The following is a 26,193-nucleotide window of genomic DNA, read 5'->3' as shown; positions in this document are numbered from 1 at the left end:
TCTGTGTGTCATTAACGCTGCTAATAACGGGGCTGGATAAAAACAACATACCATTCACATCCAGTTTAATGACAGCTAATTCTCATCTGCGGCAAAGAAGTAGCTCAGTGCTTAGTGCTTGAGGGTTTGAATCCTGGTCCTGTAGAAAGACCCTTAATCCTCTCAGCTCCAGGAGTTCATATATTGGCTGACTATGTGCGCTGACCCCTGCTTCCAAACAGACTGGGCTATGCTAAGAAAAGGATTTCACAGTGTAAGATATTTTAAGTGTCCATATACTTATGGTGCTGGACTATTTGACCGTTAAGCTGCACCTAACACATAGTACCAGTCACTTGTGTATGTATATATAACAATAAAGGCATTTTCTGCCTGCTAGGTGGTTCTTCAGTGCTGAAAAGGGACCAACCTGGGAAAGTAAGAGCTGAAGCTTCAGTCACATTTAACATTCTCAGTTGTTTTTATGCCAAATATGGCTGATTAAATATGCACGATGCACATGCCTTAATTTTAAGTGGTTAATTTCAAACCTGATATGTATTTAAGGGCCGCATTAACCTCTTGAGACCCTGCAGTCACATATGAGGACATTACAGTTATCTACAGGTTAACTTAGACCTGTTGTCCTCATTAGTAGACACTTTTGTCTGCCATCTAGTGGTAGCCACAGTACCAGACAATAAATAAGGTAAAGAAATGCATTAAAAAATCAAAGCTCGGGTCTCGGCACAGTGGTAAACTATGGTAGCACACTACTGCTGAGATCTGGGAGTCCAGGGTTCAAATCTCAGCGATGCTATCATCTGGTTGGGCATCTGTATGGACACGATCGGCTAATGTTGGCTAATGAGGAAGGGTGGATAGCTGAAACAGCCCAGCCATTGGGAGGTGCACTTGTTAGTGCGCCTTCAGTGCTGGTCCCAAGCCCAGATAGAAATAGGACTGTTGTGTCAGGAAGATAAACATTAAGGGCATCCAGCGTAAAAATTGTTCCAAGTCTGGTATATGGACCAGATCGGCTATGGCGACATCGAAATCATCATAATCACATCATTACATGAAAATCTTCTTCCCCTTAAAGCTTCTTTGAGCGTCCAAAAAGGTGGAAATCAGATGGAGCTAAATCCGGACTATAAGCGTCTCTCAGACTCGCAGACACGATTGATTACTCCTCCCACCCTCACCGCTTATAACCAAAATATAACAGTGAGGAAACTTTTTGAAGATCCCTCATAGATAGCCAGGCTCTAATAATAAATGTCTATAGACTTTTGGTCAGTCATAACTAGCCCTACTGAATTGGATGCTACTTAAATTGTAAACGCTATTGCTAGCACTTCACTGCTGTGTCTCATTCAGACTCTCAGACTCTAACAGATGGTATTGATATGCAATCCTGCAAAATGGTTTGGACCAGAAAGCTCAGGTCTGAGTAACGACTGTGGAAGATACCGACCACTTAAGCGAAAGGAAGAAAATCAATAGCTTCTGTGTGGATTAACGGGCAGACAGATGTCTGAGAGAAGACATCTGACCAGCTGGGATGAAGCTAGCTGGACCTTCTGGCTATCTCCCAAATCACAGATCTCTGGGGACGGAGGGGAGAGGAAAAGTTGCTAGAACTGAAAACCTTTCTGTGATTGCTAGGTGCTAAACTATACGCTTCGTTCATGTTCATTATATTTTAGCTTCAGGAAACACGCACAGGAAGTCGCTCCTGTTTTCATCAGATATATAAATAAAGAAAAATTCCCAGGAATTAGATGGTTTTTATTAGCCTTACAGATAAAGTAGCTCATTTAGCTTTGTAAAAGTCACACAACATTGGTGTTGCTAACGTTATGCTATAGTTTTGTTCCCCTAACCACATTTAAACTCATTAAAAAGGAATAAAAATATATAAATCAATAATCAGGACAATTATTAGGATATGTGGAAGTCCTGAATTGTGTGCATGCACAGTATTATGTTAGTATATATAAACAGTATGGGCAAAAGTATTGGGACGTCCCTTCTAATTACTGAATTCATGTGCTTTAGCCACAACAGTTGCTAACAAGTGTAATAAATCAATTTCATCATTGCAGCAACAGTTTAGGGAAGGTCGTTTCCTGTTCCACAAAGCAAGCTCTATAAAGACATGAAGAAAAGCTCAACTTGGAATGAACATCAGCACCCAGCCATACAAATGCTGTCATCTTTTGACTAAATGGGCACAAATTCCCACAGACAAATATTAACGTCTTGAGAGAGGCCTTCTCAAAGGTCACTGTGGGGTGTCCAACAAGCTCATGGTCGAGCTCTCACACACACACACGGGGCAATTTCTAGTAGCTCCAATTAACCTGACTGCATGACTTTGGACTTGTGGGAGGAAACCGGAATTCCTGAAGAAAACCCACACAGTACACTCGCAGCCTGGACAGGTAATCAAACCCAGGCTCTTCTTGCTGTGATATGACAGCACTACCCACAGCGCCACCCTGCCACCCGACGAACATCTTGTACGATCACAACATTTCGTCAGTTCAGATTCAGTATTCTATACCTCACATGCTGTGGAAATCAGCGTTCTGAACTGAGAGCCCTTCCCTCCTGATATTGAAATGAAGCTTCTAATTGGATCTAATTATAGACCCGCGTGCGTAGCGAATCCAAATCAGGAAATGAGGATTGTTATCAGGAGCAGTTCTGCAGCTTTGAAGCTCGTGAAATACAATAAAGAAGCCAAAGCTTCTTATTAAACATCAGTGCCTGACCTTCACTAATGCTATTCTAACTAAATGGGTGCAAATTCCCACAGATATGCTTCAAAAACCTTTCTAGATGCCTGTTATAGCTGCAAAGGGGAAGCGCAACTACATAATAATGCCCAGTAATAATGGTTTTGAAATGAGACGTACAGCAAGTTCATGGTCAGTTGTTTATACATTGTATAACATCTACTGTGAGCCATGTTCACATCATTTTGTCCAGCTGGGTTGGAGTACGAGTTGCTACCAAGAACTGCTTTTGTTTTTTATTGCATGACCCTTACGCGTGCCTATGAAACACCAAAACGACGCGGTGGATGCCACGACGAAGCGGCGCTGTTGGAAATAATGAGCTGGGATTACAGCGAGCTTTTACATGCCGTGTACAATAACGAGGCACGCTTTTAGGAATCCCGTTGTCTCCCTCTGTCTCCACCGGTCTGTCTGAAGTACCCGCAGTCCCCTCCCTCGTACCCCGCCCCTCCCAGCTCCCCGGGGGTTCAGCTGTCCAAGCTGAAACAGCTGAGGAGCTTCCCTGAGAGCTGACTAAACCCAGACACGCCACACCATACGGCCAGATCCGTTTGTTTTCTCATTTGCCGCCTGAACTCCTGGGTTTGTACATAGGACCAGGCTTAAAGCGAAACCAAACACAAGTCAGGTTTTAGTTCTAGTCCATTTACAAACACTTCAGATGTGGGTGTGTTTGCATGCACAGTGTTAAGCTAGATGTGAACATGAAGCAGTGATGTAAACATCAGAATGGCTGTATGGTTCTCTGATGTCTAGATTTTATTATAATTACTTGCACTGCAAGGCCCTAGTCATGAACTAACCACAGTGGGGTGTCAAATCTGTGTTGGGGGGGGCAATTTTGAGGTTCCTGCTGTTCTAAAACATTCCTGTCATATCAACAACTGATGATGAATCCTAACATTATGCAAAGCTATTAAGTGGAACATGTTAATTTATAATTTTACATCAAAGAGGGGGACGGCATGGTGGCTCAGTGGGTAGCACTGTCACCTCACAGCAAAAAGGTCCTGGGTTCGATTCCCAGGTAAAGCGGTTCGCGTCCTTTGCATGTTCTCCCCGTGTCTGTGTGGGTTTACTCCAGGAGCTCCGGTTTCCTCCCACAGTCCAAAGATGTACAAGTGAGGTGAACTGGAGATACAAAATTGTCCATGACTCTGTTTGATATCAAAAAACTTGAACTGATGAATCTTGTGTAACCAGTAACTACCTGTCCTGTCATGAATGTAACCAAAGTGTAAAACATGACGTTAAAATCCTAATAAATAAATAAATAAAACATCTGTAGATTGGGTGGAGGCATTATTTGGGGGACGTGATTATGGCCTTGTTGAACTCGAGCCAGCACCTATGAATTAGAGTAGATTGGATTAGGTGTTACAGATTTTGGTACCATGCTTAAAAAGCCTAAAAGCAAAAAAGCGTAAAAGCCTTGATACTGAAATTGGTATATCTGATATTGAACTAGAATCATTGGTACTTCAACTTGGTGTTGGAATGCTCAGAATGTGCCCGCCCAATATAATATTTATGATAAATTACCATATTCCACTCACAAGCTTTGCATTATGTTAGGATCCATCAGTGTTCCTATCAGTGGTTGATATATGGATGGATGGATGGATGGATGGATTAACGTTAGGATCCGTCAATGTTTCTATCAGTTGTGATATGACAGGAATGTTTTAGAACAGCAGGAACTTTAAAATTGCCCCTCACCGTAGATTTGGTCCCCCATCCAATGTTTAGTTTATGGCTACAGCCTTGCAGTACAACATTTTAGTCAGTAATTATAATAAAATCTAGACATCAGAGAACCATACAGTCGCTTTAATCATAACTGGTGCTCAGCTTCATGTTCACATCCAGCTTAACAGTGTTCATCTCTCCCCTCCTTCCTTCCCATCCTGATTTCAGTAGATTTGACCCCCCCCTCCAGTGTTAAATTCATGGCTTTGATCCTAGTACTGGAAGTTTTGTTACTAGACATGAAACCGTTGGTACTAGGCAAATAGAAAGGTACCAACAGTTCTGGTGCGATGCTGAAGGTCCCGGAGCTTTTCTTCCTCTGTCATGCTGAAATCCACAGTCATTTGGAGAGAGTGGTGCGCGGTGTTGTTTTATCAGCACACTTCACTGGTCTCCAGCTTCACTCCATAAATCAAGCATGACGGAGATACACGTGTCACGGCAGAGGAGACTCGGCTCGGAGGTCAGCATCTCCTCCCCACTGAGAGTCAGAGGGCGGAATAATAAAATCTCGGCTTCTTTAATGTTGCGCTGGATTTATTTTATGTATTTGGGTCAGTTTGTAGAGACGGATTTTCTAATGTTTCTGCAATGCAAAAAAAATATCTGCATTATAGACTTTATTCAAATAACAGAGCTGCTCTGTCAGGGAGTTTTTATAGTTAATGAAACTGAAACAAGACAAGAAAATGTAACAGGATAAAAATCTATGTAATATTTTATTTAAAAACAAGAAAATTAAGTAAAAAGTAGAAAAGAAAAAATGCTGCTTAAAAACTAACATAAAAATAAAACAAATACAATTAATTTTATTTCTTAAACAAAGTTTATTATCTATTAATAATAAATAAATATATCATGAAATCTTCTCATGGTTTATTCTATAAAAGTCACATTCATAAAAACAACTAAGTACATCTCTTACAATAAGTGAGCCTGGGTTTGATTTTACTGATTTTACTGACTGCGTGCCTGTGTGCCTTGCACCCATTGAAAAGCTGGGATAAGCTCCAGCATGCGACCCTAATTGGATAAGCGGTTAGTGATTGAGTGAGTGAGTGATTTTATCGACTGGGTGGCCAAGGTCCTTTTAGTGTGGAGTTGGCATGTTCTCCCTGTGTCAGTGTGGTCCCTGTGTCCCTCCGGTTTCCTTCTACAGGTCCAAAGACTGGAGATACTAGAAATTGCCCTGTGTGTGTGTGTGTGTGTGTGTGTGTGTGTGTGTGCCCTGTGATTGACTGGAATGTTTCCTGCCTATGAATCAGACTTAATCAAAATTAATAACTGAGTTTAATAAATGAACATATATATATATATATACTGTATATATATATATATATATATATACATATATATACATATAATTAAAAACCCACTATAATAAGAATGTGCAGGGACCAGGGAACCCGACCTTTTTATCATCTTGTTGTTTTTAAGGGGGAATAAAACAACACAATCTCCATTTTATTTATTTACAATTTCATCAACTGAGCTTCAGGGTCACGCCGAATCAAAAAACACCCAAACAAGAAAAGGAGGTGAAAAGATTTTACTCTGTGTTTTTCTCCCGCACTGACCTTCCTCAGCTGAGGTGAAGGAAGGAGCTGAGCGAGTAGAAATAAGATCTCCGAGTGAAAATGAAGTTTCCTGCTGGGCACGACAAACACACTGGCAGAGCTGAGAGATGATAATAACTGCACTGCCTTTGTGAAACACCTAATTAAATCAAATAATAAAAAAAGGAAGAAAAAAAAGGCGGTTTCATGTTATTGCGTCTTCTCGTTAAATAGCGACTCAGCCCCGGTAGTCCCGGCCTTGCTAGATCTGAGAACAAATTAAATTCGGCGCCTCCTCTCGGCGTGAGCTCTTCTGGATAAATGAAAAAAATGGAGGCGAGATGGGAGCGGTGGGAGTTGAGGAACGAGTCGGATTGCTGGGACGTTGATAGGTTTGTTATAGCGGTTTGGATTCCAGACGCCTCGGGATGGGTGACGGAAATGACTTCGAGCCACAACTGACAGAGTTGTGATGAGCCTTCCAGCTGTGCTTAGTCATACTCATCTCCTAAATTAAGCCCAGAAATACAAAGCTTTCATCCAGGAGCTAGAAGAACAGTAAGGGTGACGTCTTTTAATGCACAGTGTAAATGGTCAACTGAACACACTTGGAGGAGAGCACTAACTGTGCATACGTCACATGTATTCGTCTTTTGATTGTGGCCGGTTTTGCGCTGAGTAAATACCTCATTCAGTTGTGCTGATTTGCTTGTAAAGAGGCAAATGCTGGTGTTTGAGGAAGCACGTATTAACCTTACCCTCCCAGACAAGTGTAGGTTTTCTTATTTAGAACAATCGGTTAGTGTGTGGAAATTGGAAAATAAATAAAAATAAACTGAAATAAAATAAAATAAAATAAACTATAAAATATAATTATAATAAAATATATAATAATTAAAATTCAATTACAATAAAAAATAAAAGTAAAATAAAAATTTTGTATTACTCAGGCTCAGCAGCAATACAAGGGCGTATTGAAGCCTCAAATGACTCCCTCTCAGTCACGTACAAACAAATGAGCAGTTGGAGGACCAAACAGATTTGAGTGCTAAGCAAATGAGGCGTCCTACACAATCCTCTTCCTCCTCCCGATCTGGATCTCTGTATGACTGGTGCTCGTTCTGAACACTGTCCAGTCGTTTTAGATCAGACGGAGGCTTTTTCAGAGCGTAAACATCGCTTCACTTTGCTAATCAGACAGGAAGCTAAATCAATATCTGTGATGCTGAGCAAATCAGCTTGAGTGAGACAAATCCCAACATAACTCACTCAGCCTGGCACAGCGCCCACGCAAATCATGATCCGGGGTCACTCTCATTAAGTCAAATCCCTGCTTTAATTATCGAGACGAGTCAAAGCGCCGAGGCGGAGCACGCTCATGGTGTTGGACACCACGAAACGTCTGAATGTCAGCACTCGACATTTTCCTCCATCGGGGAGCGTGAGAGACGAGCTGGAACTGATATGATGATAACGTTCTAATGTGGGGTGGACGAGGGGGGTGGACGAGGGACATTTTGTTTGCGTCGTATTTCACTCATATTGACCCCAAATGTAAAAAAATCTTCAGTCCACTACTGAGGTATTTTCATATTTTCAGGTATAAAGATTTAACTTCATATTATTGCTTTATACTGTTCAGGGTTGCTGTGGCTCTGGCAGGAAACAGCCCATTTAAAGGGCATCACAACCTCCCATTCACGCCGGCCTAGGGCCAATTTATTATGGCTGTGTTATCAAAAGTTATGTTAGCGCTCCTCCTAAATATTGGGTTCATCTATTCCGGCTACTCCCATCGCTAACAGGGTTATAAAATCACGACTGGAGCTTTCTGATCTCCACCGGATGAACACTGGCAACAGAAAGAGACACAAGAAGTCAGAGCCAACTGTACATGCTGTTACTTTAAAGTTGAGACCTCTAGGAGCAGCAACAGCTCAACCAGATTACTGTGCAAGGTTTTGGAATTTTGGATCTGGCCATCAATATATCTGCATATTTGTTCACACAGTAACAACCAGTGGTGCTTAACATGCTCTGGGATTATTAGTGTTGGAATCCATAGTACTGGAGCTAATATATTTGGTACTTTTTAAATGGACGAGAACCAGTAGTCCTAAAAATAGAGCTTTAGGTCCAGACACATAGAACCTTTGGTAATGGAACTAGAACGAGTGGGTCTGAAGATTAAAGTGTTAATAATAAAACGAAAACAACAACTTTTAGTGGTAACATTTTTTATATTGGACCTGGTTCCTTTGGTACTGGAATTTGACTCTTTGGTAATAGAACTGGAACAATTGGGTCTGTAAATTGACTGTATACTGTATTCTGGGAAACAGTCAGTAATTGTATATCAATAATGTGCACCTGTGTGTTCGGTTCATTTAATCAGCTGAAGTTTAAATCTCTGTTTTTTTTTTGCTGTGCTTTATTATTTTCCAGTTTCACACAGAAGCCACTTTCCCCATTTATTCCTCCTAGAAATAAATCTCTGCTGGATGTGCGGCCCTCGACCGGCCAAGGTCACCGGTGTCATTACCCTGTCACTCACGGACCACAGCTTGTTTCGTTCTGACGTGTTTCCTCGCTGCGTCGCTCTTTGTGCACTTGGTTTTTTCAGAAAGTGTCAGGAATCAAGTAAATATTACCACGCCGACATAAAACACTGCTGGTCCAGTTTACTTCAGAGGTCAGTCCAGCATTCTTCACACGGACCTCTACAGAAAAATACTGACCTCTCAGAACTCAAAAAACTCAGGTGTCATCATTATGCTAATGCTGCTAACAGCTTCTGACACTGTAATGAGTTTCTCATCCCGTAATGTGTTTCGGTGTTTGATCTATAGAGTATTTGGCTACCTTTAAGGTTGTTGTACGCTGTGGATGTCCAGAGCGCAACATTTCATGGTGATGGAGATAATAAGTGTACTGCACCGCTCAGTGCTCAGTTCCTATTGGTAACCGCCACATCGTTTCGCTCTCAATTTGCATAAAGTAAAATTTTTCTTAACTTGTTTGCGTTGGCGGAAATCACCAGCTTTAACTGAAAATAAAAGACAGCGGTTGCTTCGTGGCATTGATTCGCTGCCATTCAGAATGTAGGGTGACACATTTCACCCAAAAATCCCTCATCAAGTGGGTTTATTATATAGGAATCATTTGTGTTTTGGTGCTCTTTAACCTGTTCTGAGTCTTAAAAGGAAACATTATTGGATGACTGGTTATCGATGTTAAATCTGACTGACTAGAGGAGAGAAAAAAGGAGAAAAGAACTTTTGTTAAAAAAAGACCCTTTAAAAAAACATTAGAACCATAGAGTCGACGGAACAGAGAGCTCTGATTCACCCCACTATTAGAGTCGGTGTAATTACAGTGATCATGAACACTGGAGCGAGTGCAGCTGTGAAGAAGCGAAGCTGCCCTCTTGTTTTTCCTTCATTATTTACTCTGTTAAAGTTCTGCCCAGCTCTGTGCCCATGTGTATGTGTCCGTGTGAATGTACATGTGTAGTTAAATTGCTGGCATGCTGAGCATCACATCCCATTTACTGCACCGCTGAGTGAAAATGCACCGCCTGTTGCCACCTGGAGTATCTTACCCTTGGACTTTTGTTGACAGCCTTGGTTTGTATAGTAGGTTAGAGAGTGTGGAAAGCAGTTTTTCAGCCTGGGTTTGAATCGAGGTATTGATCTCTGGTCCATTTAAAAACAGGGGTTTGAATAATGTAATTGGTCAAGAGTGGAACATGACCTTCAAGAATGTGAACCCACTGCTGCTGACCGCTCTGGAGAGGCTCGTGTAAAACTCGCCAATGGAAGGAGGGAATAGGATGTAGCACTTTCACAATATACTTCATCTTAAAGCAACTTTAAAGCATCCAGGATCGACAAACCAAAAAACACCCTGCTGAGCAAGCCGAGGGCGACAGGGGCAAAGAAAAACTCCCTAAAATTACAGGAAGAAACCTTGAGAGGAATCAGACTCAGCAGGGACCTCCGTCCTCCTCGGGTAGCCTGGAGGATAATTTGAATGAATTGGATTTAAACAAACTGCACATACAGAAAAATCATTTAAACAACAACAGTTTGAGTTCCTCATTATTCAGTCCAGTCTGTGATAAAGAACACCACGGAACACCATGTTATATATACGAAATTGCCAATACTTTATGTCAGTTTGCATCTGCTATAGCATAACGGCCAGCACAGATGCTGATAGATGAAGATATTCCTCCTACTCTGTTTCCTTTTAAAGAATGGACATTCCTTGTTGTTCACTTTTATCAGTCAACACAGAGAAATCGCACAACTGGGGCTGCACAGTGGCTTGGCAGGTAGCACTGTCGCCTCACAGCAAGAAGGTCTTGGGTTTAATTCCCAGATGAAGCAATCTGGGTCCTTTTAGTGTTGAGTTTGCATGTTCTCCCTGTGTCTGTGTGGGTTTCCTCCAGGAGCTCCGGTTTCCTCCCACAGTACAAAGACGTGCAAGTGTGGTGAATTGTAGATACCAAATTGTCCATGACTGTGTTTGATATTAAAGACTTGAACTGATGAACCTTGTGTAACCAGTTGTGTTATGAATGTAACCATAGTGTATAAACATGACGTTAAAATCCTAATAAAATAAAATAAATAAATCGCACAACATAAACCTGGCTTCACACACTTTTGGGCACTTTAAGTAAAGAAAGACAAAAAAATATAATTCATAAAAAACACAAAATTATTTTTACCCTCAACCTTTAAGTGAAGCATTTCAGTCAATGAAAAGCTCTAATTAAAGATCCAAATCATTAAATCAGTTTGAAAACAAACCTTTTATAGCATTTCTAACACTTCACCGGGAATAAATTTCAGCTCCAGATCTGAGAAACTGGACCGATTGTGTAAACACGTTCAGAGAAATGTCAGATGTCATGCATTATGTATGTAGGAATAAATAACTAAGCAGTAATTATAGGGTGATGCAGTAGGTTGTGCTGAATTTTCCCATGATTTCTTTATGTAAAAACCCTTTGACAGCCAAAAACCAAGTTTAATATGTTTAAAACAACAGGAACACTGTATCATCATTCTAAAATACAGATTTTTAATCATCGTAGTTTTCGTAATGATTATCTCTTGTTCAAAGCAGACTGCAAAAATAAGCTTAGTAAGTTTGATCTAATTAGAGATAATAAATCAGAAAACAAAAAATATAAAACAACACTCATTTACTTGTGCAGTTTTACAAGCTTTATAAGTAGCAGCAGCTCAAAGATGCTGCTTACAAGATGTTCCATATAAAAGATGCACAATTTATTTTTCAATCAGATTTTATAGCTCACCAGAGCCTGTTAAACATTGACCTCATTAAGTATCGAGTGTAAAATACCTAATTGCTTATTGACTTTTAAAAGGATGGCCGGGCTGTAAAGCATGAAGTCCAGAACAGGCAGGTTCAGAGTCTTTTGTCTATCAGCTGCTGCTGGTTATCGGTTCAGTCGGGTTAATGTAGTGACTTTCACTTCAGGGATGTACAGTAACTGAATACACGAATACTGAGAATTTGAATATACACTGATCAGCCATAGCATTAAAACCACCTCCTTGTTTCTACACTCACTGTCCATCTTATCAGCTCCACTTACCATATAGAAGCACTTTGTAGTTCTACAATTACTGACTGTAGTCCATATGTTTCTCTACATAACTTTTTTAACCTACTTTCACCCCGTTCTTTAATGGTCAGGACCCCCACAGGACCACCACAGAGCAGGTATTATTTAGGTGGTGGATCATTCTCAGCACTGCAGTGACACTGACATGGTGGTGGTGTGTTAGTGTGTGTTGTGCTGGTATGAGTGGATCAGACACAGCAGCGCTGATGAAGTTTTTAAATACCGTGTCCACTCACTGTCCACTCTATTAGACACTCCTACCTAGTTGTAGATGTAAAGTCAGAGACGATCGCTCATCTATTGCTGCTGTTTGAGTCAGTCATCTTCTAGACCTTCATCAGTGGTCACAGGACGCTGCCCACGGGGCGCTGTTGGCTGGATGTTTTGGTTGGTGGACTATTCTCAGTCCAGCAGTGACAGTGAGGTGTTTAAAAACTCCAGCAGCACTGCTGTGTCTGATCCACTCATACCAGCACAACACACACTAACACACCACCACCATGTCAGTGTCACTGCAGTGCTGAGAATGATCCACCACCTAAATAATACCTGCTCTGTAGTGGTCCTGTGGGGGTCCTGACCATTGAAGAACAGCATGAAAGGGGGCTAACAAAGCATGCAGAGAAACAGATGGACTACAGTCAGTAATTGTAGAACTACAAAGTGCTTCTATATGGTAAGTGGAGCTGATAAAATGGACAGTGATTATAGAAACAAGGTGGTGGTTTTAATGTTATGGCTGATCAGTGTATATACACTGTATGGTCCAAGGTATGTGGACCAGGGTGGTCACTTCTATAACCCCAAAAAGAAGGACATCATTTGAGTATGTATGTGGTAATTTGGGCTCATTCTATCCAAGAGCATTTCTATATTATTGGTTTTATGTGCATGTTAGCAATGAGTGTAGCTGAAACACCTGAACTTAATCATCACTACAGTCTCCACATGTTTTTGGACATATGGTGCACACTGTGAGCCGGGTATCAGCACCCTATGGTGATATTAAATTTGCCCTGTGCTGCATCTGCAAGCATTTCAATTATTCATGATCACTCCAAACCAGCACGTCCTCTAATGGAAATTTCATTGTGCCACAGAATTTTCTCAGCATCGCCCAGCTGATGGGTTTCATCCTGCGTCTGTAGTCCATGTACCCGGCCGACATAAATAGAAGGAGGCGTATAAAAATATTTGGCAATGCGTAATACCCAAGTGTCCATCGAGACACCTGTTTCTGTCCCCCTACTATTTAGGAAGGGTGGTCTCTTGTAACAGTGGCGCACATGGAATGCACCATTGTGGGGGTCAAGGAAGGGTTAGGCATGAATAAATCTGCCGTGTTACACTGAGCAGCCTTGAAAGGCCCACTGTGATACGTGAGCTGAGATAGCAGGAGGCTAGTAGACTGTACAGATAGATCTACACACTGCACCTGACCAGAAGCTTGTCGGACAGTCCGTTCCAAAACCACAGGCATTAATATGTTGATGTGAGGGCACTTCTGGACAGGCTACTACAGGCCATTTGGGTCCATTTAGTCAGCATTTCAATTCATCCCAAAGAGATATTCAGCTAGAGCACCAGTGCTGGGATTCTGAACTCCCCGAGCTGGGCGCCCCCAGCAGGCACAATTGGCAGTGCCAGCAGCAGATAAAATTGGCCACTAGTCTGCTGGGTGGGAAAAGACCTGACTACAAAGGGGCGGAGTCTTTGACACTTTATAAGGACCCTGGTTAGTAGCTCAAGGCGCTTGTACAGAAGTTGGGGAATGTAGAGATCAGTGCGTGACTCTCCATGTGCAAGGCCTCACACTCAAATTTTGGCTGACATGTAACAGCAGCAGCCCCCTACCTGCAGATCTGATTAGCCATAACATTAAAACCACCTCCTTGTTTCTACACTCACTGTCCATTTTATCAGCTCCACTTACTATATAGGAGCACTTTGTAGTTCTACAATTACTGACTGTAGTCCATCTGTTTCTCTGCATGCTTTTTAAACCTGCTTTCACCCTGTTCTTCAATGGTCAGGACCCCCACAGGACCACCACAGAGCAGGTATTATTTAGGTGGTGGATCATTCTCAGCACTGCAGTGACACTGACATGGTGGTGGTGTGTTAGTGTGTGTTGTGCTGGTATGAGTGGATCAGACACAGCAGCGCTGCTGGAGTTTTTAAATACCGTGTCCACTCACCGTCCACTCTATTAGACACTCCTCCCTAGTTGGTCCACCTTGAGTTGGTCATCTTCTAGACCTTCATCAGTGATCACAGGAGGCTGCCCACAGGGCGCTGTTGGCTGGATATTTCTGGTTGGTGGACTATAACACACCACCACTATGTCATTGTCACTGCAGTGCTGAGAATGATCCACCACCTAAATAATACCTGCTCTGTAGTGGTCCTGGGAGAGTCCTGACCATTGAAGAACAGCATGAAAGGGGGCTAACAAAGCATGTAGAGAAACAGATGGACTACAGTCAGTAAGGAGGTGGTTTTAATGTTATGGCTGATCAGTGTATACTGTAATATTACAGATATAACACAGATTTCAGCTATTCATGGTGTGAAAACTGTGTGTTGAAACAAAATCTATTTTAGTTTTTAATGACATGGACGTGGTTTTATTAGGTACTTCTGTGTTATATAAAGGTGTGAGATTTACAGATGCCCAGTTAAACACAAAAGCAATCAAACTGTTATTTTTAATACCACCATCTAATAAATTGTACAATTTTATTATCTTCTTATTATTCCACCTGTATTCTATTAAATTCTGTCTATTAGTTATAACCCATAAGAAAAGTAGTAAAAGCAGATTGTTAAATACATTTTCAGTCACTTTTATTCGCTCCCATTTAAAACCCCCGAGGTCTTTTGTGCACATTTTTGTTAGTCTTTGGTCGCTGCCTTTTTAAGGTTAATTTCAGTCATTTTCAGGTTTCGTCCCCTGCGGTCAGAGACACTTACTGAACGAAATGTTCACATTAAACATTGATCATTTTTATTTTGTCATTGCTTCTTTCCGAATAATGCAAGCGTGAATAAGGAGCTACATTATTAAAACTGTGAAAAATCAGAACAATATGCAGAAGGTTTTAGGTTAAAATAGGGAAAAATCTAAATGCTCGGTGTAAGGAACAGGTAATAAATAAAGGTGTGTGTGTGTGTGTGTGTGTGTGTGTGTGTGTGTGTGTGTGTGTGTGTGTATTCGTGCATTTTCCCTTTTTTCTCCCAATCTAGTCGTATTCAAAAACCCTGAATACATTTCTTCCCTCACTGCTGCAGACCTTGATCCTGACCGAGAAGGGGTTGTGCCTTGCACACACCCCCTCTGACACATGTACATCCCAACCACTACTTTTTACCTGCATAAGGCGGGTTCACATGAGAGTCACGCACTGCTCTCCGTTATTCACCGTCTCTGTGCAGCACCATCGACCAGCCAGCAGAGATCACAACTGCAGCAGCAGAGGAATTCCCTGGACCTGCCCACCCGACAAACATTATCCAATGTGTTTGCATGTAGGCGCCCAGTGAGCCAATGAGCTCGAGATCCCAGCACTGGTGGACTAGCGGGATCTACCACTCCGCCGCCCAAGCACCCTTCCACCCGATTGCAGACTTCCTGTTCAACCGTTTGTTGCGTCCTGTAATTTTGCTTCCCTTAACTAGTTATTTCATTACATTAGAATTCAGGATTGTACCTGGATTTGGTCACAGCTAGAACATGGGTTCCGCTTTTGGAGGATCAGGTGGTGTAGCTCAGGGTTCGACCCACATTTCGTCCATGATTTTTTACTGCCACCCAGGCAACACATCAAAACACATCTAATTTATCAAAACATTAAATTCATCAAAACAAAACACAAAATTAAAAATACTCGATGAAAATTGGGGCAATCTGGTCCCACTGTGGTTTACAAGGTGTAATGTAAAGCCTCCACAAGGGGGAGTGCTTTTTAAAATTTGTTTATTTAATTATTATTATTTTTGTCTGTGACCCATTTTTCGTGCCCTGGTGTAGCTGGTACTGGGTGTTGCACAACAGCATGGGTCTCGAGGACCTCTTCAGTAAGAGTTCGTATTGTGTCGGCTTGTGGCGTATTGACTGATACTACCTGCCAAACGTGCACATTTCTGACATGTGCTGCTTGCAAGTAATGCTGGATTATGTTGGGTTTAGGATTTTTAAAAATAATAAAAAGAAAATAGTGAAGCAACAGACACGCTGTTGAGATTTGCACCCTGTCTGACCAAAATCAAAGCCAAAATAAACACATAAAGCAGTACCAAAGAATAAAGAAACCAAAACCAGCTATTTCAGCAACATGATGTGAAAAATCACAGTAATATGAACAGGGTAAGACTGAAATCTTGTCGAACACTGCGTTTCTTGTCCCATTTCTTTAGTACAAGACTACAAATGAAGCTTTAATCACTGCCCATTGTTCTTTATGAAGTCTTAAAGAGCTAGCACTAGAGCTTCATCAATTAGCAACACTGAAACTCATCCAGACGTTTCTCGCTCGGGGCTTAAAGAGTCGCCCGAACTGTCTGGGTTTCGTCGCTGAGCTCTGCGCTTCAGCCCCGATGTGCGACCGCTCCCGTAACGACTCGCTTTAATTAGTCTGAAACTTTTTGGAAGGAAATGATGGCTGTCCCCGACGACTGAATACGTCTCTGCTTTCAGACGTCGCTGGTCAGGTGACACGCCGTTATCACCTCGTCTGTAAGAATTCAGACTGATCTGCTCAGAGATGTTCATTTCAGGTCCTTTTTTCAGCCTGTCAGTGGGGAACACTTGTCACTTGTCGCTTGAAAATATGACAATTTTTAAACACCTGCTCTCACTTGTTACTTACATCGCAATTAGCTCGTACCGCAGCATTAATGACGCCTCCACGGGCCAGGCCCGAGCTACACAGCTAATGTGGTGAGATTTTATTTACAACCTGGCTTTTAATAGTCTGTTAATAATGACATTAAGTATAGAGTGGAACTGGTAAATAAATTGGAATGAGGTTCAAGATGTAGGGATCTGTGTCATGTTGATACACATGATGTCTTTGGACTTTGTGTTTTTAAATGTGAACAAACAGGTATTTAGAAGTGTAATATGTTTAAAAAGCAACGTTAGCAATAAACAGTCGCTAAAAATGTTATGCAAAGGTCACATAAGAATAAATCCAGAAAAAAATTGCAGCATTAAGCAGATACTTGTATATGAAGCAACAATTCGGGGCGGCACGGTGGCTCGGTGGGTAGCACTGTCGCCTCACAGCAAGAAGGTCCTGGGTTCGATCCCCAGGCGGGGCGGTCCGGGTCCTTTCTGTGCGGACTTTGCATGTTCTCCTCATGTCTGCGTGAGTTTTCTCCGGGTGCTCCGGTTTCCTCCCACAGTCCAAAAACATGCAGTCAGGTTAATTGGAGACACTGAATTGCCCTATAAGTGAATGTGTGTGTGTGTGTGTGTGTATGTGTGTGTGCCCTGCGATGGACTGGCGCCCCGTCCAGGGTGTTACTGTGTGCCTTGCGCCCATTGAAAAGCTGGTATAGGCTCCAGCACCCCCCGCGTGAGTAAGTAAGTGAATACAATTCAAGCAATTGAGAGCTAACAGCCTTGATGGTGGGGCTTGAACTGGCAACCTTATGATCATTTCTGCACTTACAACCTACAAAAAATCTCCTCTGCTAATAAAAAACCAGAGATGTAAACATTTAAACCTCTCAGAACTACATTTTTCAACAAAGCTAAATTGTAATAAAATAAAAGCAATAATTCAGCTTGTCGTGTTTAAAGACCATAACACACTGGCACACTGAGGCAGCATCATGCGATGATGCAAGTGGAACAGTGGCACTTAACTTAATTGAAGTAAACCTGAATGAATTACATGTTCCAGGACTTTTAGAAGGGTAATTCAATCCTGACCAAATAAATAAATCTGGAGAAGAAATAAATCAACTTTTACGAGACAATAACACTAAACATAAAAAAACAAGAAAAACGTTTCCTGGCTTGTGTCCTGTTGGCAGTTTTGGTTTGTGGTGAAGGAAGTCCAGTGGTTCTCACAGAGCCCAGACTTAAAGCATACTAGCCACCTTTGGGATTAATTGGAATGCTGATTGCAAGTGTCTGACCTCACAAATGCTTTCCAAAAATGTGGAGCCAGAAACGGAACGCCAACTTCATTTTAATGCCCATGGTTGCAATAAGATGTTCAATAAGCTCATGGTTGGTGTCTATATACTTTTGGCTGTTAGTCAAGAGTTACTTGAAATGAAACTGATAAAGATGTGAGTAGAATTACAATAAGATAAGATCACAGAGTAAATACAGTTAGAGTAAATAAAATAGGGTGGAATCAAATAAAAATGTTGACTATATAATGGCAATTATCATTATACAGCAGTATGACATTCATGCTATATACAGCCTCTTCTTGGGGGCTTTTGAAAGCATGGGTTCGAATCCCATTTCTGACACCCGTGTGGCATCGATGATGAGAACCGAGACGTTTCTGCTCGTTTAAACTAGGAAGAGGCTCAATCTCAATATATATGTATACCGATCAGCCATAACATTAAAACCACCTCCTTGTTTCTACATTCACTGTCCATTTATCAGCTCCACTTACCATATAGAAGCACTTTGTAGTTCTATAATTACTGACTGTAGTCCTTCTGTTTCTCTACATGTTTTGTTAGCCCCCTTTCACCCTGTTCTTCAATGGTCAGGACCCCCACAGGACCACCACAGAGCAGGTATTATTTAGGTGGTGGATCATTCTCAGCACTGCAGTGACATTGACATGGTGGTGGTGTGTTAGTGTGTGTTGTGCTGGTATGAGTGTATCAGACACAGCAGCGTAGGTCAGTGTGTATATATATATATATATACAGTGTATCACGAAAGTGAGTACACCCCTCACATTTCTGCAAATATTTCATTATATCTTTTCATGGAACAACACTATAGACATGAAACTTGGATTTAACTTAGAGTAGTCAGTGTACATCTTGTATAGCAGTGTAGATTTACTGTCTTCTGAAAATAACTCAACACACAGCCATTAATGTCTAAATAGCTGGCAACATAAGTGAGTACACCCCACAGTGAACATGTCCAAATTGTGCCCAAATGTGTCATTGTCCCTCCCTGGTGTCATGTGTCAAGGTCCCAGGTGTAAATGGGGAGCAGGGCTGTTAAATTTGGTGTTTTGGGTACAATTCTCTCATACTGGCCACTGGATATTCAACATGGCACCTCATGGCAAAGAACTCTCTGAGGATGTGAGAAATAGAATTGTTGCTCTCCACAAAGATGGCCTGGGCTATAAGAAGATTGCTAACACCCTGAAACTGAGCTACAGCATGGTGGCCAAGGTCATACAGCGGTTTTCCAGGACAGGTTCCACTCGGAACAGGCTTCGCCAGGGTCGACCAAAGAAGTTGAGTCCACGTGTTCGGCGTCATATCCAGAGGTTGGCTTTAAAAAATAGACACATGAGTGCTGCCAGCATTGCTGCAGAGGTTGAAGACGTGGGAGGTCAGCCTGTCAGTGCTCAGACCATACGCCGCACACTGCATCAACTCGGTCTGCATGGTCGTCATCCCAGAAGGAAGCTGACGCACAAGAAAGCCCGCAAACAGTTTGCTGAAGACAAGCAGTCCAACAACATGGATTACTGGAATGCCCTGTGGTCTGACGAGACCAAGATAAACTTGTTTGGCTCAGATGGTGTCCAGCATGTGTGGCGGCGCCCTGGTGAGAAGTACCAAGACAACTGTATCTTGCCTACAGTCAAGTATGGTGGTGGTAGCATCATGGTCTTGGGCTGCATGAGTGTTGCTGGCACTGGGGAGCTGCAGTTCATTGAGGGAAACATGAATTCCAACATGTACTGTGACATTCTGAAACAGAGCATGATCCCCTCCCTTCGAAAACTGGGCCTCAGGGCAGTTTTCCAACAGGATAACGACCCCAAACACAACCTCCAAGATGACAACTGCCTTGCTGAGGAAGCTGAAGGTAAAGGTGATGGACTAAACCCAATTGAGCACCTGTGGCGCATCCTCAAGTGGAAGGTGGAGGAGTTCAAGGTGTCTAACATCCACCAGCTCCGTGATGTCATCATGGAGGAGTGGAAGAGGATTCCAGTAGCAACCTGTGCAGCTCTGGTGAATTCCATGCCCAGGAGGGTTAAGGCAGTGATAATAATGGTGGTCACACAAAATATTGACACTTTAGGCACAATTTGGACATGTTCACTGTGGGGTGTACTCACTTATGTTGCCAGCCATTTAGACATTAATGGCTGTGTGTTGAGTTATTTTCAGAAGACAGTAAATCTACACTGCTATACAAGCTGTACACTGACTACTCTAAGTTATATCCAAGTTTCATGTCTACAGTGTTGTCCCATGAAAAGATATAATGAAATATTTGCAGAAATGTGAGGGGTGTACTCACTTTTGTGATACACTGTATATGTGTGTGTGTGTGTGTGTGTGTGTGTGTAAAGTCAAGTGCAGGAAAAGTGGGGGTGAGGGATCTCTTTGTTATTGTGTGTGTGTGTGTGTGTTTGGTTGGCTGGTCAGTGTAAGGACAGCTTGTGTATTCTGCTATTGTTATGCAGTCCGATGCCAGTGGGCACAAAAGAACGGAACAGAATAAACAAAACATTAAAAGCATGTTGGAACCATTTCTTTACTTCTGATGCCACCTGACGCTCACGTTGGAACTGAAAATCAGATCTGTCGAGTGTGTGATGGCTGATGGGTGGATCTTTGCTTTTTTTTTTATTTTCCTTCTCTGTCAGTATTTTACCCAGATGGCACTTCAGAGCCTGAAGCTTAAATAATTCTCCTTCATGCTCTGCACAGATTTATTCATTTTAAATAACAAACACACACACACAGACAGACAGACAGACAGACAGACAGAAGCATTTCAGTTTCTATCGTGACTTGAAGTTGTACCAAACTGTTGAGCAGATAATGTTTGCTAACTGGTTGTTAGGAATTATGTGGAATTTGGGACGTACCCGTGTTCACGCTCACTCAGTACGTTCCTTAAAACAGCCTTAGCATCGACTTTATTATGTTTTACTGCTCATTTGTTTTGCAAATGAGAGATTTGACTGCTCCAACAGCTCCTCAGATGGGTGCAGGTCCAGGTGTCGCAGTGGTTCTTCTCAAACACTGATTGACCGCAAGCTGTGCACGATGAGTCTTACTTCAGTTGCAGTTTTAATTTTGGTTTTTTACTATTTTAAATGTTTATCGATTGCAATATTGGTGAATCTATTTTTTGGTCAATTCATATTCATTCCATCAGATCTTTGTGTACTGGTGCTTTTATTTATTGATTTTTCTGTTCTTTCTGTCTATTCATCTGTCTGTCTGTCCATATATATCCATTAATAATTCCATCTATCTGCCCAACTATCTGTCCATCCATCCATCCATCTATCTATTCATTCACCCCTCCATCCATCCATCCATTTATTCATTCACCCACCCATCCATCCATCTATTCATCTATCTATTCATTCACCCCTCCATCCATCCATCCATTTATTCATTCACCCACCCATCCATCCATCTATTCATACACCCCTCCATTCATTCATCCATCCATCATCCATCTATCTATTCATTCACCCCTCCATCCATCCATCCATTTATTCATTCACCCCTCCATCCATCCATCCATCCATCCATCTATTCATACACCCATCCATCCAACTAATCATCCATCCATCCGTCTATTCATACACCCATCCATCCATCTATTCATACACCCCTCCATCCATCCATCCATCTATTCATACACCCATCCATCCAACTAATCATCCATCCATCCGTCTATTCATACACCCCTCCATCCATCCATCCATCTATTCATACACCCATCCATCCAACTAATCATCCATCCATCCGTCTATTCATACACCCATCCATCCGTCTATCCATCCATCCATCTATTCATACACCCATCCATCCATTTTTTCATACACCCGTCCATCCATCCATCCATTTTTTTGCATGTCTGTACCTATGCATCTGTCCATTCATCTTTCTATATATCCATCCATAAATAAACATAAATATATTATTTATCCAACTAAACACTATACTCATCTATCCATCAATACATTCATCCCACCATTATCCACCATCATCCACCTACCACACCTACTCACACCATTCATCCAGCTATCTACTCATTCATTCATCCAAAATCTTATCCATCCTTCCATCCCCCATCAATCAAGCTTCCTAATGACCTATTGATCTAATCATAAACTCATCCATCCATCTATCTGTAAGCTCATTCATGCATCACTCCGACGATACACAGGACTTTCCATCCACAGTAACCAATCAACCTACTCTACAGCCTTATTATGTATTCCTTTATTTATTGGGACACAGCATGTTGCGTTTTAGGAAACATTCCATTCTTGAACGTCACACATTTTCATACTGACGTTCAGCAAGTTCGCAGAGGAACAGGCGTCACCAGTACAGGTGATAGTTTAGGTTCACTGGTTTTGAACATCGTCGTATCTCTCCTGTAGAATATGGTGAACATTTAGACAGGTGATTGAAGACGAGCGATCGCGACAGGTTGGGTTATCGGACGATGGCAGAATTTAATTGGTTCCTCAATAATGACACATACGTGTTAAACATGGCAATAAATCCTAAATGAATTCATTCATTAATTAAACAGGACGTGATAAACGGCTAAAACTCTTTTTAAGAGACTCTGCTTTCTTCTCTCTTGCCTTTTTAACATCAGTTTGAGACTCTACTGGGAAATCTTGCCTGTTTTACCCTTTCAGGGACGATTCTGGTTTCACTGACTTTTCACTTGCAGATTTTAAGCCGGCTGTACTAACAGGGACGTTAAATGTGTTTGCTTTTTGTCTCTGAGAACTCTGAGGAAGCTCCTTTGATCTTTATCATGATTGCTAACCATTGTGTAAAACAAAAAGCAACATTTTTTATATAATAAAACCAGATGCAATTTGCACAAGAGCATTTGGTTTAAAGAAACTCCAGAGCTCTGACTTCAGCCCCACCGAACAACTTTGGAATGAACTAAAACATCACCTGAGGCTTTCTTGATCAACATCAGTGCCCAGCCCAAAATGTTTTGTCTTCTTTGACTAAATGGGCACAAATTCCCACAATTAGTGGCTGTTGCTCTAGCTGAAAAGACTACTTTATTTTAATAGCATTTGTTTTTGACATAAGATAAGCCTATGGTCATAATACTTTTAGCCATACAGTGTATGTTCAGTACTGAAAACAGAAATGGTCTAATTCTTGCGTTCCACATTTTGAAACCCATTTGATTTGGAAGTAGACGATTGGTGACAATCTGACATTCTTACTCACGTCTGTTTGTTTTTGTGTGTTTGTGTTACAGCTTGTAAAAGGGAGAGAACAAAATCATTCACGCTCATCACCCTGAACAGCTCTTCCATCTCTAGAGTTTCTTTCATGCGACTCCCTGCGCTGGACTCCTCAGCCAGAATGAACTGCGAGCAGGATTTCGGAGACGGGGGCATGAACGTTACTCTTACCCTCAGGTTGCTCATGCACGGCAAGGTACGTCGACACACGCATGTCCTTACAGCTCGTCTAACAGAAACGTTCTTTAACTGATCTTTTATGATTGCCTATAAGATCGGGGACTCCTGTGCTCCTCGATGCTCAGCTCTAATGGACTTTAAATGGATGTTTAACACAGGCTAACATTACAGTTATGTAAATGAGATGGTAATAGCCCCCTCCTGCTGGTTTTCATTCATAGTCAGCTGCATTAGCATATTTTGGGGGGTAAATTGTACGCTGAGCACTGCTAAACTCATTATTGATCAGTTCTTTAGACTAAACACTTGTGGGTTCTGTGTGACGTCTAGTGGAACTGATGTGCCGATAGCAAAGCTATGTGTACCAAAAGCTGACTTGCTGCGGTGTCCATACGTCCGGTCTTACGGAGGATGCTCTGATTTTTGGAAGCGAACCGGACGCTTGTAACGCTTGTCATTAGCTAAGGAACATGTTTTTGGGGTCTGACACGCTTATGTACTCCTGTATGCTGTCTGATGTTCTCCTTTTTGAGGAACTGATGCCGTCCTTTATTGGGGTCTGATGCCCTATGTTTTGAGGGACTGATGTTCTGCTTTTTGGGGTCTGATGTCCTCCTTTTTGAGGGTCTCAAGTCCTCCATTTTGGGATCTGATGTCCTCCTTTTTGAGGTTTGTTGTCCTCCTCTTTGAGGGTCTGATGCCCTTCTTTTTGGGCTTATGGAAGTTGCCATCCTATAACTCACTGTACCAAGGAACTCAGTGCCAACTGGTTATGGTGTTCATTTCTATTGTGAAATTACAGTGTCCAAACAGCGTTGTCCATCAAAACAATACCCTAAACCAGTGCTAAGCTCTCAAGTTCAAAAATCAGCTCTGCTATCAGCCGGCCGGGCACTTACCCAGACATATGATTGGTTGTGTGCCTGTAAGGAGCAGGACAATGGCTGAATAGGGTTTCCTTATAACTGCTGCTGGCAGACGGGGAATAACGGAGATCTGCGTGACTCTACATGCGCGATACGGATCCCCATATCAATACCAAAAAAAAAGACCCCCATATAGTAAAAAAATCATATTTACATGCACGGCACTAAAAACCCTGTATTAAAACATACCACACTGATCTGAATTCCTCAGTCATTTTGCTAAATTGTTCCTTTTTTGCAAATTTTGTCCTGCATGCATGAAGAATCTGTGATTAGAAAAATAAAAAGCAATTCTCCTGCGTCAGGGATGAGATCCTGACCTTCTGATAAAGCTGCAGAAGGCTTGATGACAACAGGAAATAGATCTCATAACTGCTCTGAATTATTCAAAGCGTGGATTTATAAACGAGTACTGGGGAGCGTCCCGATATTTTTTGTCCGTATAGCGTATTTAGGATTAGGCTTAATCTATGGTAGGGCATGGAAAGTGTTCAAGTTAACACACTAACTCTGATTGTGTCTCTTTTCTTTCGGCAGGAGGTCGGGAGCATCATAGGCAAGGTGAGTACCTCAGAGCGTCCGTCTGTCTGGACCTGTGTGTGTTTGGGTGATGATTTGCATGATGCTGATGCTGCAGTACTGTAGTGTAATTGCTTTTGGACTCTGCAGCCCCCCGGGTGATGAGGGTGTGGTGTAAATCCTAATCATAGTAATTGTCTGTAAGTTTTTGGCCGCAGCGTTGGGAGTGATGATGGCGCTCGGTTACATTTCATGGATTTGCTGTTGCTGGTTGACACTGTTTATCCCCGAAGGCAGTGTGAATGGATGTTATAAGAGCAGAGCTCATCATCATTAGCGTGCCGTGTGTAAATGTCACGTCTGTGTGTGTGTGTGTGTGTGTCACGTCTGTGTGTGTGTGTGTGTGTGTGTATATATATAAGTCCAAAAGTATGTGGACACATTCGGCTACATGACTGGAGTCTTAAAAACACAAGTCATTGATAAATAGTGGGCAGTGATACCTCAGTAATTATGGAAGGTCCTGGACTATTGATCAGAAGGTTGTGGGTTTAAATCCCACCACCACCTGGCTGAAAATGTTGTGCCCCTCAGGAAAGTCATTAAAAGACACTACAGTACAAAAAATGAAAGATCGTTGTAGTTTCACGGATGCAGTGGATTGTTTATTAGACACTGTAATGTATTATGGACTACATTTCCCAGAGTCCTTTGCACTTCTTGTTATTATATTTGGCTTAATGATGGAAATTCTTCTGCAGTTTTATATCAGGCGCGCCGTTCTTCTGTTGATGATGATTAGTGCGGGACAGTATTAGTTTCTGATGCTATTAAGAATCCTTTATTTTCTTCAGGCATTAACACACAGGCTTGGAAACAGGTTAGCTGGTCGGTTATGCTAGCGTGAGGATCCTAGGAGAGAGATTAAAGCAATCGTGAAACAAATCCCGAATAGTGAATTAAACACATTTTAAGACCAACTAAAACAGAATCGGGCTGCTAACACATCCCAGAGCTGTTCCTAACCTCCTCCTCTTCTGTAAACTAGTCCACATAAAGATGCTAGGCTAGCATTTTCTTGAAACGCACTTGTTATGTGTTCATAAAGGTTCTTTCTTCAAAACTAGCCTGCTAATGGATCCCAGAGCTTTTGCTAGCATTTTGCTGACCGCTGACCTGATCCTGTGTGGTTTAGATGTTTTCAAAACTAGCCTGCCAGTATGTACCTGTGCTTTTGTTAAGGTTTTCTATTCATGAGCACACAAGCTACGTCTGCGTTTTCTTCGCCTGAGCTTTTGTTAGCATTTTAAGTTCCGGAACACACAGACAGGGAAAGACGCTGGGCTAGCAGTTGCTTGAAAACGGCTCACGGTGAAGAAG

General features: G+C 41.9%; 1 protein-coding gene across 6 annotated transcripts in view; it reads left to right on the top strand.

Annotated features, from left to right (window-relative positions):
- The window catches only part of pcbp4 (poly(rC) binding protein 4), a 90,287-nt gene that overhangs the window by 27,324 nt on the left and 36,770 nt on the right, over positions 1 to 26,193 (top strand). For all 6 annotated transcript variants that reach the window (XM_062986237.1, XM_062986239.1, XM_062986236.1 and 3 more), the window contains exons 3-4: positions 23,203 to 23,384; positions 24,832 to 24,855. In XM_062986237.1, coding sequence (XP_062842307.1) covers positions 23,277 to 23,384; positions 24,832 to 24,855 — 132 coding nt within the window. In that variant the 5' untranslated portion in view covers positions 23,203 to 23,276. The remainder of the gene's footprint in view (positions 1 to 23,202; positions 23,385 to 24,831; positions 24,856 to 26,193) is intronic.

This window comes from Trichomycterus rosablanca, chromosome 24 (genome assembly GCF_030014385.1).
Source record: "Trichomycterus rosablanca isolate fTriRos1 chromosome 24, fTriRos1.hap1, whole genome shotgun sequence".
Classification (NCBI taxonomy): domain Eukaryota; kingdom Metazoa; phylum Chordata; class Actinopteri; order Siluriformes; family Trichomycteridae; genus Trichomycterus; species Trichomycterus rosablanca.
This window is presented reverse-complemented; position numbering and strand designations above follow the sequence as displayed.